The sequence below is a fragment of the Orycteropus afer genome, unplaced genomic scaffold, assembly GCF_000298275.1.
Source record: "Orycteropus afer afer isolate SDZICR_OR568_19922 unplaced genomic scaffold, OryAfe1.0 scaffold00360, whole genome shotgun sequence".
Taxonomy (NCBI): domain Eukaryota; kingdom Metazoa; phylum Chordata; class Mammalia; order Tubulidentata; family Orycteropodidae; genus Orycteropus; species Orycteropus afer.
In genome coordinates, this window is record NW_006921947.1 from 3,439,482 (window position 1) to 3,452,913 (window position 13,432).

Genomic DNA, 13,432 nt, shown 5'->3' on the forward strand with positions numbered 1-13,432 from the left:
AGCTGCTAACCAAAAGGATGGCAGTTCAAACACACCAGCAGCTCTGTGGGAGATAGACAAGGCAGTCTGCTTTTGTAAAGATTTACACCCTTGGAAAACCTATGGGGGTCACTAAGAGTTGGAATCAACTCAATGGCACTGGGTTTGGTTTTGGGGATATATGTATCTAGCTATCTGCCTGTGCCACAGAAATTATAGGTATACCATAGAAAGGTGTGGTAATGTGTGTGCATGTGTAATATGTGTACTTCTTAGAAGATATAACTGTAATTTTAAAAAATATTTATCTTCAAATTGCCTGGTCTACAAAGAACATGGTTGGAACATGATTTAAAGGACAAGCTGACTCAACCCACCTTCAGTTTAGTGGCTCCTTTACTGTTAGGCAGGCGCTCTGGTGGCATAGTGTCTAAGGCATTTGACTGCTAACCAGAAGGCTGGTGGTTCAAACCCACCAGCCATTCCTCAGAAGGAAGATTGGGCAATCTACTTCCGTAGTGATACCACCTCAGAAACCCAAGGAGAGATCGCTATGAGTCGGGTCCGACTCGACTACAGTGAGTTTGGTTTGGTTTTTGGTTACTGTTAGGCTGGCCAGTGTCAATATGGTTCCTGTACTTAACTCTCCCTTTTTCATGGAACCTGGGGCTTCAAAGGACTGCTTCACTACTCCATCTATTACACATACACACATTGTCACTCACACAAACTTTCAGTCTTTGACCGTTTCCACTCTGAAGCCTTTTTCCTAATAAATGTCATCATTTTTTGAGGTTTAAAATATAAATAAATAAAGAGTATGCTGAGGTAGATTACAAGTTGTTTAAATGTTCCATAAAAACATGTGTCTCTTCCACAATGGAATACTATGCAACACTAAAGAACAACGCAGGATCTGCCAAATACTGCATAACATGGATGAACTTGAAGGACATTATGCTGAGTGAAATAAGTCAATCACAGGACAAATATAGTATTAGTCCATCACCGTAAAAAGTCAAGGAAAGGTTTATATATGGAAGGAAACTTTCTTTGTTGGTTACTGGGGAGGCAGGGGAGGGGAGGAGAGGGAACACTGCAAAAAAAAAAAAAAAATCCATTGACCCACGTCACTTTAGTTTTGGGTATTTCACTGCACATAAATTATATTTCAATAAAATGTATTTTTTTTAAATGTGCCTCTTCAAAAAATTAAATTATTTTCAAGATCAAATTATGAAATAATGCACTATTTCAAATAATACACGACGCATATGCAATTAGGATTCTTCACTGTTTACTTACTCTGTGGCTCCTCTGTTGGGAACTTTTCTCATGGAGAAAGCCACCATCGCTTTGAAGAGATATTCTTCATTTGTGTCCCAGGCATACTGAAAATGAAGAGAAACAGAACATGCAAGTGAAGAGGCCTAGGGAAATCCAAGGATAAGAAGCTAAATGGTCCGTTGGGTTTTACTTGTGATCACAGTGGCTCTCCCTGCTCTCACACACTGAGGTCTGGTAACCATGACCTGAAACACAACACCATAGTGTCCTGGGTAGGGTTTCTTGGATGTTCTATAATCCAAATGTCATGTGTTATGACATTACCTTCCTCAGAACCCACATCGTCAGAACCCCGTCAAGAAATGAGCAATGTGGACATCCTCATCCTGGCCATGCATAGCCCTTCCCTTCTTCCTCGGGCTCTTCCCACATAAACAGACTTCCTCCCAGCTTCCCTTCCTTTCTTCACATCAGTACAGATTTTCTGTTATTTTCTGAGCTGGAACCTTGGGCATGTGCATGTCTTAGGCTCCTTCATTCTTCATTTTCAGTCAAGCAGCAAACCCCAGGCTTGAGGCAAGAAGGGACCAACATGTGAAGGAACAGGAAGGAAGCTAGTGCAACCAAAGCAAAGCCAAGAGTGGGGTGAGTGGTAAAAGCTGAGGGGAGAGAAGTGACTGGAGGGGTGGAGGAAGTGGCCATCACAGAAATGTTGGCATTCTGATTTCACTTTGAGATGGGAAGACATCTACTATGGCAAAAAGCACACGGGGTGGCATCGTCCTCTGACCGCCTCCAAGATTATGAGGAGGAGAGAGAATCACCACCAGCAGCCCAAGGTTTATTCCTATGAGGCCAAACATGCCGCCACCCTCCAGCCTTTTACCAATTCTGACACCAGTCATCCCTCCCACAGCACTCACTACTTCACTGCTGGGTTCGATAATTCATTGCAATGGCCACACAGAACTCACAGACAATACTCACGATTATGGGTTTATTAGGGAAGTAACAGGCTACGATTCAGGTTCAGGAACGTGCTCGGCATATAATTCTTCGATCAGGACAGTCTCCCTTCTGCTGTGCCCTCAGGCATGTCTCTTTGGCCCTTGGCCTCTTGACCTGGCCTCTGCCCTGCTTGGACAAGTGTCACAAAGCTCTTTTAGCTCTGCTGATAGGTACACCTAGGTGCACCCCACTCTGCCAGCAAGCGTCCTGCCCAAAGGCTCTCAGCTTTCTTGCTCTGTGGGCCGGCAAGCCTGCTGCTCTGTCTCATGCCTCTTGGTTCCTCTGCTGGTCATCTCTGCTGGTCATCTCTGCCACTCCTGTCTGCTGGTCCTCTCTGCCATCTCTCTGCCAAGGAGGTCCAGTGCAGAACGCACTCCCCTCTACCTCTGGCTCTTCTCTCTTGATGGCAGTGAGATCCCCCTTCTGTCTCTAGGAGGGCTCATTTTAAGCCTAGCAGAATGACAAAACTAACCAATCCCCACATTAGAGTTCCATACACCTTATTTGCATGGCCCCACCCCCACAAGGGTGCCATGTACCTTATTTACATTACTCACAATCTATCCAATTCCCTTATATTCGTGTAGTTCCACCGAGTCATCTGGTGAGAGTCACAAAGGCCATGGCTAGAAAAGCCAGACCAAGCAACTCACTGCACTACAAATAATCGGTGCCTTTCTCCTCTTGTGTAGGGTGATAATCATATGCAGATGATTCCTAAACAAAACAACGACCCTCTAAGTTACTCTGGGTAAGAAAGCTTATGACTGCACTGCTTTTTCCCTAAAATACCTTTGCAATTTATTCATTTAACAGCCTTCAGTTGCTTCCACTTCACCTTTTTCTCTTTCAGTCCTGCCTTAAATAACACTACAGTAAGATCTTACCATCAAGAATAGAAAACTCAATCTCTTTAATTTTCTCACACACAAGTGCTAAATATTGCATTTTAATGTCAAATTTAGATACTATTGTTGGAAGTGCACCTTCATTCTTTTAAAGTGAACTTAACCATTCCATATTATACTGTGCATATTTTAAAATAATTAACTGATCCACAGCATAGTTGCTTGGTTTTTAATAATGCTTTTTTTCCCTCAAAATTAGTTTTACTCATCAGGAATAAGAGCAGTGTTGATAAAATTGGAAGAAGCCCCAGTAGCACAGAGGTTAAGCACTTGGTGGCTAACCAAAAAGTTGGTAGTTTGAACCCACCTAGCAGCTCCGAGGGAGAGACACCTGGCAATCTGCTCCCATAAAGATTAAAGCCTAGAAACCCCTATGGGGAAGTTCTACTATGTCACATGGGCTCACTATGAGTCAAAACCGACTCATTGGCACCTAACAACGACAGTCCAATTGGAATCAATCTAATAAATGAGAACAAATCATGGGAAAGAAAGTGGTCCGGTTAAAAACAGCACACAGTCACCCTTCAGACAAGGTAGCCTTGTCAGCACCCTGTGGAAATGGGAGAGCAGGGTCACATGCACAGAACAACAATAAGCTGGTGCAGATGGTGAAGTTGAAGATGCTAGGCTGCTTTCATTAGAGCATGAAGTTAAGTTGGTTTTTAGATCTTGGGATGACTTTGATCTGATTTCTCCTGTCCTTTCATTGATTCTTCTTAAAATCAAGAGCATGAGCTGCCTGGTGATCTTGTGTGGGAGTCAAGTTTTGGTTACAGAACAAAGCCCCAACCTATTTGGATGGGAAAAGATTACTGCCAAGATCCATCTGCCATCTGCAATGATATCCCTTATTCCACGTCCTCCTCTGAATCCAGCTTGAATTTCTGGCAGTTCTTTGTCAATGTATTGCTGTAACTATTTTTTAATTACCTTCAGCAAAATTTTAATTGCGTGTGATGTTAATGATAAAACCAAAACCAAACTCACTGCCGTTGAGTAGTTTCCGACTCATAGCAACCCCTCCCTGGTTTTCCAAGGCGTGGAAATCTACAAAAAGTAGATTGCCCAATCTTCCTTCTGAGGAGTGGCTGGTGACTTTGAATGGCCAGGCTTCTGGTTAGCAGTCAAATGCCTTAGGCACTACCACAAGAGCTCCTGATATTAATGATATGATTCAATAATTTCTGCATTCTATTGGATCTCCTTTCTTCGGAATGGGCACAAATATGAGTCTCTTCCAGTTTGATGGCTAGATAGTCATCTTCCAAATTTCTTGGCATTGATGGGTGAGTACCGCCAGCAATGCATCTGCTTGTTGAAACATCTCAATTGTTATTCTGTCGATTCCTGGAGTCTGATTTTTCACCAATGCCTTCAGCATAGCTTGATCATACTATTAGTTCTTGATCATATGCTACCTCCTGAAATGGTTGAATGTCAATCAATTCTTTTTGGTACAGTGACTGTGTGTTTCTTCTATAGTCTTTGATGCCTTCTGCATCATTCAATATTTTGCCCATAGAATCCTTCAATATTGCAACTAAAGGACTGAAAATTTTCTTCAGTTCTTTCAGTTTGAGAAATGCCAAGAGTATTTTTCCTATCTAGTTTTCTAACTCCTGGACTTTGTACATTTTATTATAATACTTTACTTTGTCTTCTTGAGCCACCCTTTGAAACCTTCTGTTCAGCTCTTTTACTTCATCATTTCTTCTGTTCAGTTTAGTTATTCTATGTTCAAGAGCAACTTTCAGAGTCTCTTCTGACCTCCATTTTGGTCTTTTCTTTCTCCCTTGTCTTTTTAATAACCTTTTGCTTTCTTCATATGAGATGTCTTTGATGTCATCCCACAACTTGTCTGGTTTTTGGTCATTAGTGTTCAGTGTGTCAAATCTATTCTTGAGATGGTCTTTAAATTCAGGTGAAATATACACAAGGTCGTATTTTGGCTCTTGTGGACTTGTTTAAATTTTCTTCAGCTTCAACTTGAACTTGCATATGAGCAATTGAGGTCTGTTCCACAGTCGGCCTCTGGCCTTGTTCTGAACAATGATAGTGAGCTTCTCTGTTGCCTTTTTCCACAGATGTAGTTGGTTTGATTCCTGTGTTTTCCATCTGGTGATGTACATGTGTATAGTCACCCTTTGAGAAAAAGTATTTGCAATGAGTAAATCATTGGTCTTGCAAAATTCTATCATGTGCTTTCCCAAGTTGTTTCTATCACCAAGGCCATATTTTCCAAGTATCAATCCTTCTTTGTTTCCAGCTTTTGCATTCCAATCATGAGTAATTATCAATGCATCTCGATTGTATATTTGATCAATTTCAGACTGCAGAAATTGGTAAAAGCCTTAAATTTCTTCATCTTTGGCATTAGTGGTTGGTACATAAATTTGGATCACAGTTGTATTAATGGTCATCTTTGTATGCACATGGATATTATCTTATCACTGACAGCATTGATCTTGAAACGTTCTTTTTGACGATGAATGCCACATCATTCCTCCTCATATTCCTGGCATATAGGCCATATGATTGTCCAACTCAAAATGGCCAGTAGCAGTCCATTTCAGCTCACTAATGCCTAAGATAGTGATCTTTACATGTGTCATTTCATTTTTGACAACTTCCAATTTTCCTAGATTCATACTTTGTACATTCAACATTAATGGATGTTTGCAGCTGTTTCTTCTCATTTTGAGTCATGCCACATCAGTAAACAGAGTCCTGAAAGCTTTACTCTATCCACGTCATTAAAGTCAACTCTACTTTGAGGAGGCAGCTCTTCCTCAGTACTATTTTGAGTGCCTTCCAACCTGAGGGGCTCATTGGAAGATGGGGCACTATATCAGACAATATTCCACTGCTATTCATAAAGTTTTCAGTGGCCATTTGTTTCAGAAGTAGACCACCATGTCTTTCTTCCTAATTTGTCTTAGTCTGGAAGCTCTGCTGAAACCTGTTTACCATGGGTGATCCTATTGGTATTTGAAATACCTGTGGCATAGCTTCCAGCATCACAGCAACACTAAAGCCATTACAAACCGACAGACGAATGGTGCATGCATCCTTTAACCCAAAAAACAAAACCCAGTGCCACTGAGTGGATACCAACTCATAGTGACCCTATAGGACCAAGTAGAACTGCCCCCAGAGATTTTCCAAAGCTACAAATCATTACAGAAGCAGACTGCTCCATTTTTCTCCCATGGAGCAGGTGGTGGGTTCAAACTGCTGACCTTTTGGTTAGCAGCCAAATGCCTTAACCACTGTGCCACCAGAGCAGCTTGATGCACCATCTACAGCTCGGCAATTCCACTCCCAGGTATGTACCCAAGAAAAAGAAAACATATGGAAAAGATAGGAACAAGAATGTTCATAGCAGGTTAGCTACCTTCTGTGCATATACCTGACACATTATAGATGCTCAATAAAAAACCAACACCAAACTCAATGCTGTTGAGTCAATTCCAACTCATAGCAACCCAATGAATATATAAGATTGAATTGAACATATCTTTATCTCCCACATGTTGCTTCAAAGAACAAGTGGCATATATTAAGTCACCTGTCACTTCCTATACTTAAGGAGCTCTGGTGGTGTAGTGAGTAAAGCATTCAGCAGCTAACCAAAAACATTGGTGGTTTGAATCCACCAGCCACTCCATAGGAGAAAGATGAGGCAGCCTGCTTCCATAAAGATTTACAGCCTTGAAAACCCTATGAGGCAATCCTACACTGTCCTATAGCGTCACTGTGAGTCTGAATTCACTTGATGGCAGTGGGTTTGGTTTTGGTTTGGTCAGATACCTTGGTTTCTTATTTCAATATCACGAGTGACAATGACCTAAATGCTCCAGTTCTCCTTCTTTTTGTACAAACATCTAAGAACACTTAAACTATGGTTGACCCCACGTTTTAGATGAGTAATCAAGTATAACTTGGCAAAGTTACAAAACAGAGCTCATTGGTTTAACTATAAATTCACGATGCCCTGCCCCCAAATTGCCTAGGAATCTCTTTGATTTCTCCATCATGTATCTCTTTCACTCATTTCAAAATAACTATTTCAAACCTCCTTAGGACCCCCAAATCCCAAACCTTTTCATCACACCTCACTATTACTAGATGCTCTTGCTCCATGAATTATAGATACAGCCGAAGTCATCAGTTGAAACTCCCCTATCCTCCTGACACCAAGATATACAAGATCCTCCATAGATACACAGCCTATCCACCTCCTCCCTTAAAGTGCTAGATATGCTGTTTTTCTTCTAGTCATTGGAGAGACCCTTCACCTCAATTAAGAACGCTTACCTTCTGGGGCTCAGGACCATAGTCTTGGGGGACATTGAGGTCAATTGGCATAACACAGGCCACAAAGTGTTCCACATCCTACTTTGGTGAGTAGCGACTGGGGTCTTAAAAGCTGTGAGTGGCCATCTAAGGTGCAACTATTGGTATCTCCCCATCTACAGCAAAGGAGAGTGAAGAGAATCATAGTGCAAGGAAACAATTAGTCCAAAGGACTAATGGACCACAAAAACCCCAGCCTCTATAACCCTGAGACCAGAAGAGTTAGATGGTACCCAGCTACCATTGCTCTGAAAAGAATCACAATTGGAGGTCCCAGATAGAGAAGGAGAGAAATGTGGAACAAAACTCAAAATCATAAACAAAACCAGGCTTACTGGTCTGACAGAGACTGGTAAAACTCCTGAGGCTATGGCCCTTAGAAACTCTTCAAGCCTGGAACTGAACTCACCCCTGTGGCTCAACTTTCAGCCAAACAATAGACAGGCGTATGAGGTGAACAATAACACCAGGGAGGTACACATGCCTGAGAACAATCAACCGTATGAGATCAAAAGGGCAGCATTTGAACTGCGAATGGAAACAGTAAACTCAGGGTGGAAATGGGAAGATGGCTGTTATATTGTGGGGATTGCAATCAATGTCACAAAACAAAATGTGCATGAATTGTTGAATGGAAAAACCAATTTGCTCTGTAAACTTTTACCCAAATCACAATAAAAAGTTATTAAATAAATAACACACAGGCTCCATGAGGGCAACAATTCTTTAAAAAAAAAAAAAATGCCTTCCCTCTGCCTGTCTCAGGATCTGCTTTCTGTATATTCAACTCCCTACTAAGGCTTTTTGGAGGGTCAGCTAGAAAGGGGAAGACCCTCCACAAGATGGATGACATAGTGGCTGCAACGATGGGCTTGATCAAGTACAGCAGTGATTATGAGGATGGGGTCAACCGGGCAGTGTTTCATTCTGTTGTACACAGGGTTGTTGTGAGTTGAAACCAACTTGACGGCACCTAAACACCACCAACAACTACGGTTTGTTCATTTACTTCTAAACATGCTCAAGCTTTCCTCATTAAAAATAAAATAAAAACGACTCAATCCTTTCTTCCACATGCTACTATCTCTCTCTCCTACCCTTCTCAGCCAAAATTCTCAAAGGAGTTGTCCATACTTCTATCTTCACATTTTTTCTGTTATGGGCTGAGTGTGTCCCCTAAAAGGATGAAAGTCTTAACCCCTAGTACCTGGGAATGTGATCTTGTTTGGAAATATGGTTTCTGCAGATGTAGTTAGCTCAGTCAGCATCAGTTTACGTTAGAGGAGGGCGGGCTACATAATCCAGTATGACTGATGTCCTTATAAAAAGAGAGGGGACACAAACATGCAGAAGGAAGACAACCATGTGAAAACGGAGGCAGAGATTGGAGTGATGCTTCCACAAGCCAAGGAATGCCTGGGACCATGAGAAACTAGAAGAGGCAAGGAAGGATTGTCCCCTGGAACCTTCAGAGAGAAGGCTCCAGAACTGTGAGGGAATTTCTATTGCTACCCAGTTTGTGGTACTTTGCTATGGCAGTCGGAAGAAACCCATACATTCACTGCTCACTTAGTCTCAACCCACTCCTACATCTGCCTTCCAGGCCACCACTCTCCAGAAACAGCTCTTTCTAAAGTCACCAACAACCTCCACATTGCTAAACACAATAAACACTTTTCACTCTTCACCTTGCTTGGCTTCTCAGCAGCATTTGAAGGTCTTGAATTCTCCCTTCATCATGAAACACTCTCTTCCCTTTTGTGATACAACATGCTCCTGGTTTTCCTCTTGCCCCTCTGGCTGCTTCTCCATCCTCTTTGCAGGTTCCCTCTCATCTATAAAGGCTTTAAGTTTTAGAGGACCTCAAGGCTCCATCCTAGACCTTCTCCTCTGGTCACTCTGTACTTTTTCCCTCACCACTGTCACCTATCCCAGGCTTTAGTCCCCACGTCTATGCATATGGCTCATGAACGTCCATCTCAAGCCAGTTCTGTTCTTTGCCTGTGTGTCAGTGATCTTTCAACTGCAACATGCCCAAAACCAAAGCCATGGCTTTCTTGTCTGCATTGGTTCTCTGGCTCATACATGGGCCATCATCCGTCCAGTTGTGTAAGTAGAAAAAAAGGCTTCAACCTCGACACATCCCTCTCCCTTCCTTCTCACATCGTCCTTATGGCTCTAGAATCCTTTCATCCCTGTATTCCAGTGGTCATAACCTCTCATCTCCACTACTCCAACTATCTCCTAATTGCTTCCCTCCACACTAGTCCCCTGGAATCTTCTACACTGTGGCAAAAGAAACTTCCAAATACTAATTCTATCATGACATTTCTTCTGTAAAAATTCCCACTTGATTTAGAGGTAATATCAAAAAGCCTTAGGAGCTCTGGTGGCAGAATGTGTAAGGCACTTGACTGCTAACCAGAAGGCTGGCAGTTCAAACCCACTAGCCACTCCTCTGAAGACTAGGCAATCTACTTCTGTAGAGATACTGCCTCAGAAACCCAAGGGGGTCACTATGAGTTGGAATTGACTCACTCAATGGCAGTGAGTTTGTTTTTTCGGTTTTGGCCTCTTCTTTCTCTCCAAGCTCACCATGTGTTGTGATCCTCCTCACTACCCCAGTCCCAGGCACCTCAGCCTTCTTTCTGTATTTCACTGTCATCAAGTTCCCTCCTGTAATAAGCCTTTTCTCATGCTGTTCTCTCTGCCCTTCCTTCTGTTATCTCCCTAGTTCACTTCTTCATACTCCTTTGCTTTAGGCCTCAAAGCAAGTATCATAACCCAAGGCTCCACACAGAGCCAAAGCCTGCATGCACTTCTTCCTGTTATTTATACTTGTCAAGCTTGCATATTTGCATTTGGTTTTGTAGCTATGTCATTGACAACTACCTCTCCCACTTGATTATAAGCTCAGCAAGGGTGAGGACGGGTCAGATTTTGTCTGCCATTGCATTTTCAGCATCTAGCACAGTGCCTGCCTCCAGAGCATCCTGGGATAAGGAACCCTACATGCTGCTGGAGAGAGTGGATTCTGTGGTCAGACTATCTATGTTCAGATATTCCTTTGGCCACTTGCTGACTTGTGATCTTGAGCGAGTCACTTAACTTTTTTGTTGCTCATTTTCCCTTTTTGCTCAATGGGAATGGACTGCCGGTGTTCCTGCTATCACGGAGGAGTCGTGGGGACTAAATGAGCTGATAGGAGGGAAGTGCTTATAAGGGTCCCAGCTACAAAGAAATTTCTCAATAAGTGTTGGCTGCGATAATGATTATGACACACTGAGTAAATAAGAAAACGAATCACCGGTGGATTGGCCTGAAGGCAGAACACCTGTAAGTTTCTTTGTTGTTGTTTTCCTGGACTGAAATCTCTATAGGAGCAGAGTGCCAGGCCTTTTCTCCTTTGGAGCCACTGGGTGGGTTTGAACCACCAACCTTTCGGTTAGTAGCCAAGCACTTAACCTTTGTACCACTGGGGTTTTTTTCCTAGTCTGAGGCACCTTAATTTTACCTCCCACCAGAAAGAAAATTCACAGACCACACTGGCAAACCCAGACTAGAATTAGACAATATCATCTTATTAATTCAACTGCCTTTGCTCTTCCTGTACCCACGAGCTCTATGAGTACGTTTTAACTTCTATTTCATAAGCATATTTCATATTGTTACATGGAAATCTGAGAACTGAAGAAACTTCACAAAACAATTGGCAACCCTTTTGTGCTGTGAAAGATCTAAGGAGAGTGGAAGCATCCACTTGTCATTGATTAGAAAATTGAGGCTGACAAAGTTCCAGCCTCAGGCTCCTGTGCCAACACCAGGGTCACCGGAAGTGGTCAGGTTTACTAAATTATTTGTCTATAATACAAAGCTCCATGTATTTCCTAGCATATACCATAGATGAAATACTTTTAAGTAAAATAATTTTGTTGACAACTTCTATCTTATGATCATCTACTTCCACTTTGGTAAGGAGCCCTGGTGGTGCGGTGGTTAAAGCGCTTGGCTGCCAAACAGAAGATTGGTGGTTCAAACCTGCCAGTGGCTCTGCAAGAGAAAGATGTGGCAGGCTACTTCCCTAAAGATTTACAGCCTTGGAAACGTATGAGGCAGTTCCACTCTGTCCTATAAGGTCACTGTGAGTCAGAATCAACTCGACGGCAATGGGTTTTCGTTTGTTTCCTTTTGTTTTTTATTTTGCTATCATCTACTTTTACTTTGGTAAGGAGCCCTGGCGGCACAGAGGTTAAAGCACTCCGCAGTTAACAGAAAGGTCAGGAGTTGGAACGCACCAGCAGCTCTGCGGGAGAAAGACATGACAATCAGCTTCCCTAAAGATTTCCAGCCTTGGAAACCCAATGGAGCAGTTCTACTCTGACCTGTTGTTATGTGCCGTCGAGTCAGCCCCGACTCATATCAACCCCTCCTTGGGTTTCTGAGGCAGTATCACTACAGTAGATTGCCCAACTTTCCCTCCTAGGAGTGGCTGGTGGATTTGAACCGCCAGCCTTCTAGTAAGCAGTCAAGTGCCTTAGGCACTACGCTACCACATAAGTCGGAATTGACTACACAGCAACACTTCTACTTTAAGGAAGCATCAGAGGGGAGGTCTTTAGGAATAACACATTCAAGTTTAAGGTCAATCTACAGAGAGGCCTGTTTTTAGAGAAATTCAAATGAACTCCCACGGGCTCCACTTACTGATTTATCTCCCAGAGCAGTTTTGATACTAAGTCTCACTTTAAAAGCATTCTCTGCATCTGCCAGAAAGAAAAAAAAAAAGAAAGAGCAGTGGACAATCACAAAATCTGCTAAAGCATCATAATATTAATGTAACAACTCAACAGTACACACACCATTAAACAGGTTCAAATCCACCTGAAAGGTTAGTCCCAGTCACCTTAGAGGGTTAAAAATTGTCCTTCCAATCCCATAAAACAGTCCCAGGCTACATTTCAAGTCTTAACACGTCTGCAGCCTTAGAGATATAAAGAGTTATTTAAGTCAAAGGCATGTCAATCATTTAGAATGCTCTTCATTTATTTTTATGCTTCAAGGCAACATACCTGGTTGACAGAGTTCAGCATGAATAGCGGTCACCAGGAAAAACAGAGGCCACAACATTCTTTCAGAGTGGAAAACACAGGACAAACGGAGACAAAAATTCCAGCCTCCACCCAAAGCTGCCTTAGCCATTCTGTGACCAGATTAGAATATCAGAGAAGGCAGCCAGCCACCTCTAGGAGGTTTAATGATTAACCCCATCATCTGGGTTAATGCTTTGACTGAAGCAGCCCATCTCCTGTCAGTTATTTACACCAATCTGACCATCAGATTATTCCTTATCCTTTCCTAACTCTGCCTCAGAGGAAGGCTTCCTCTGCTGACTCCCAGGTTGGAACGGTTCCCTCCCCTTCGGTTGTGTGCTTCCCTGCCAGTAGAAAACCGGCAGTCCCCTCTAGAGCTTTCCTTCTGCTGAACTTTACATCTTTTCAGGCCTAAAATATCTGCCTCACAGATTGGCTATCACACTTTGGGAAGCAAACATCACTTCTTTCTGTCGCTGGTGAACAAAAGTGCCTGGCTCTCACCTCTGCAAGGAAACATTCCGGGAGCTCTTCCTCCTCCAAACAAGTGCATGGTTTTGTTCAGCCCTAAAGTCCGGTAAAACCAAAAAAACCAAACTCACTGCCATGGAGTAGATTCCAACTCATAATGACCCCAAACAAGGGCATGGTTTTGTTCAGCCCTAAAGTCTGGTAACTCACTGCCGTTGAGTCCATTCAACTCATAGTGACACCCTTTGGGTTTCCCAGGCAGTAAATCTTTATGGAAGTAGATTGCCCAGTCTTCTTTCCTCAGAGTGGCTGGTGGGTTTGAACCACCAC

The 13,432-nt window shown here is 42.7% G+C and overlaps 1 protein-coding gene across 1 annotated transcript in view; it reads right to left on the bottom strand.

Moving 5' to 3' along the window:
• Positions 1 to 12,668, bottom strand: part of CLTRN (collectrin, amino acid transport regulator) — a 47,763-nt gene extending 35,095 nt beyond the window's left edge. The window contains exons 1-3 of the mRNA XM_007952838.2: positions 12,611 to 12,668; positions 12,246 to 12,304; positions 1,285 to 1,370 (exon numbers count right to left, since the gene is read on the bottom strand). Of these exons, the coding sequence (XP_007951029.2) occupies positions 1,285 to 1,370; positions 12,246 to 12,304; positions 12,611 to 12,668 (203 nt within the window). The remainder of the gene's footprint in view (positions 1 to 1,284; positions 1,371 to 12,245; positions 12,305 to 12,610) is intronic.
• Between the last annotated feature and the right edge of the window lie 764 nt (positions 12,669 to 13,432).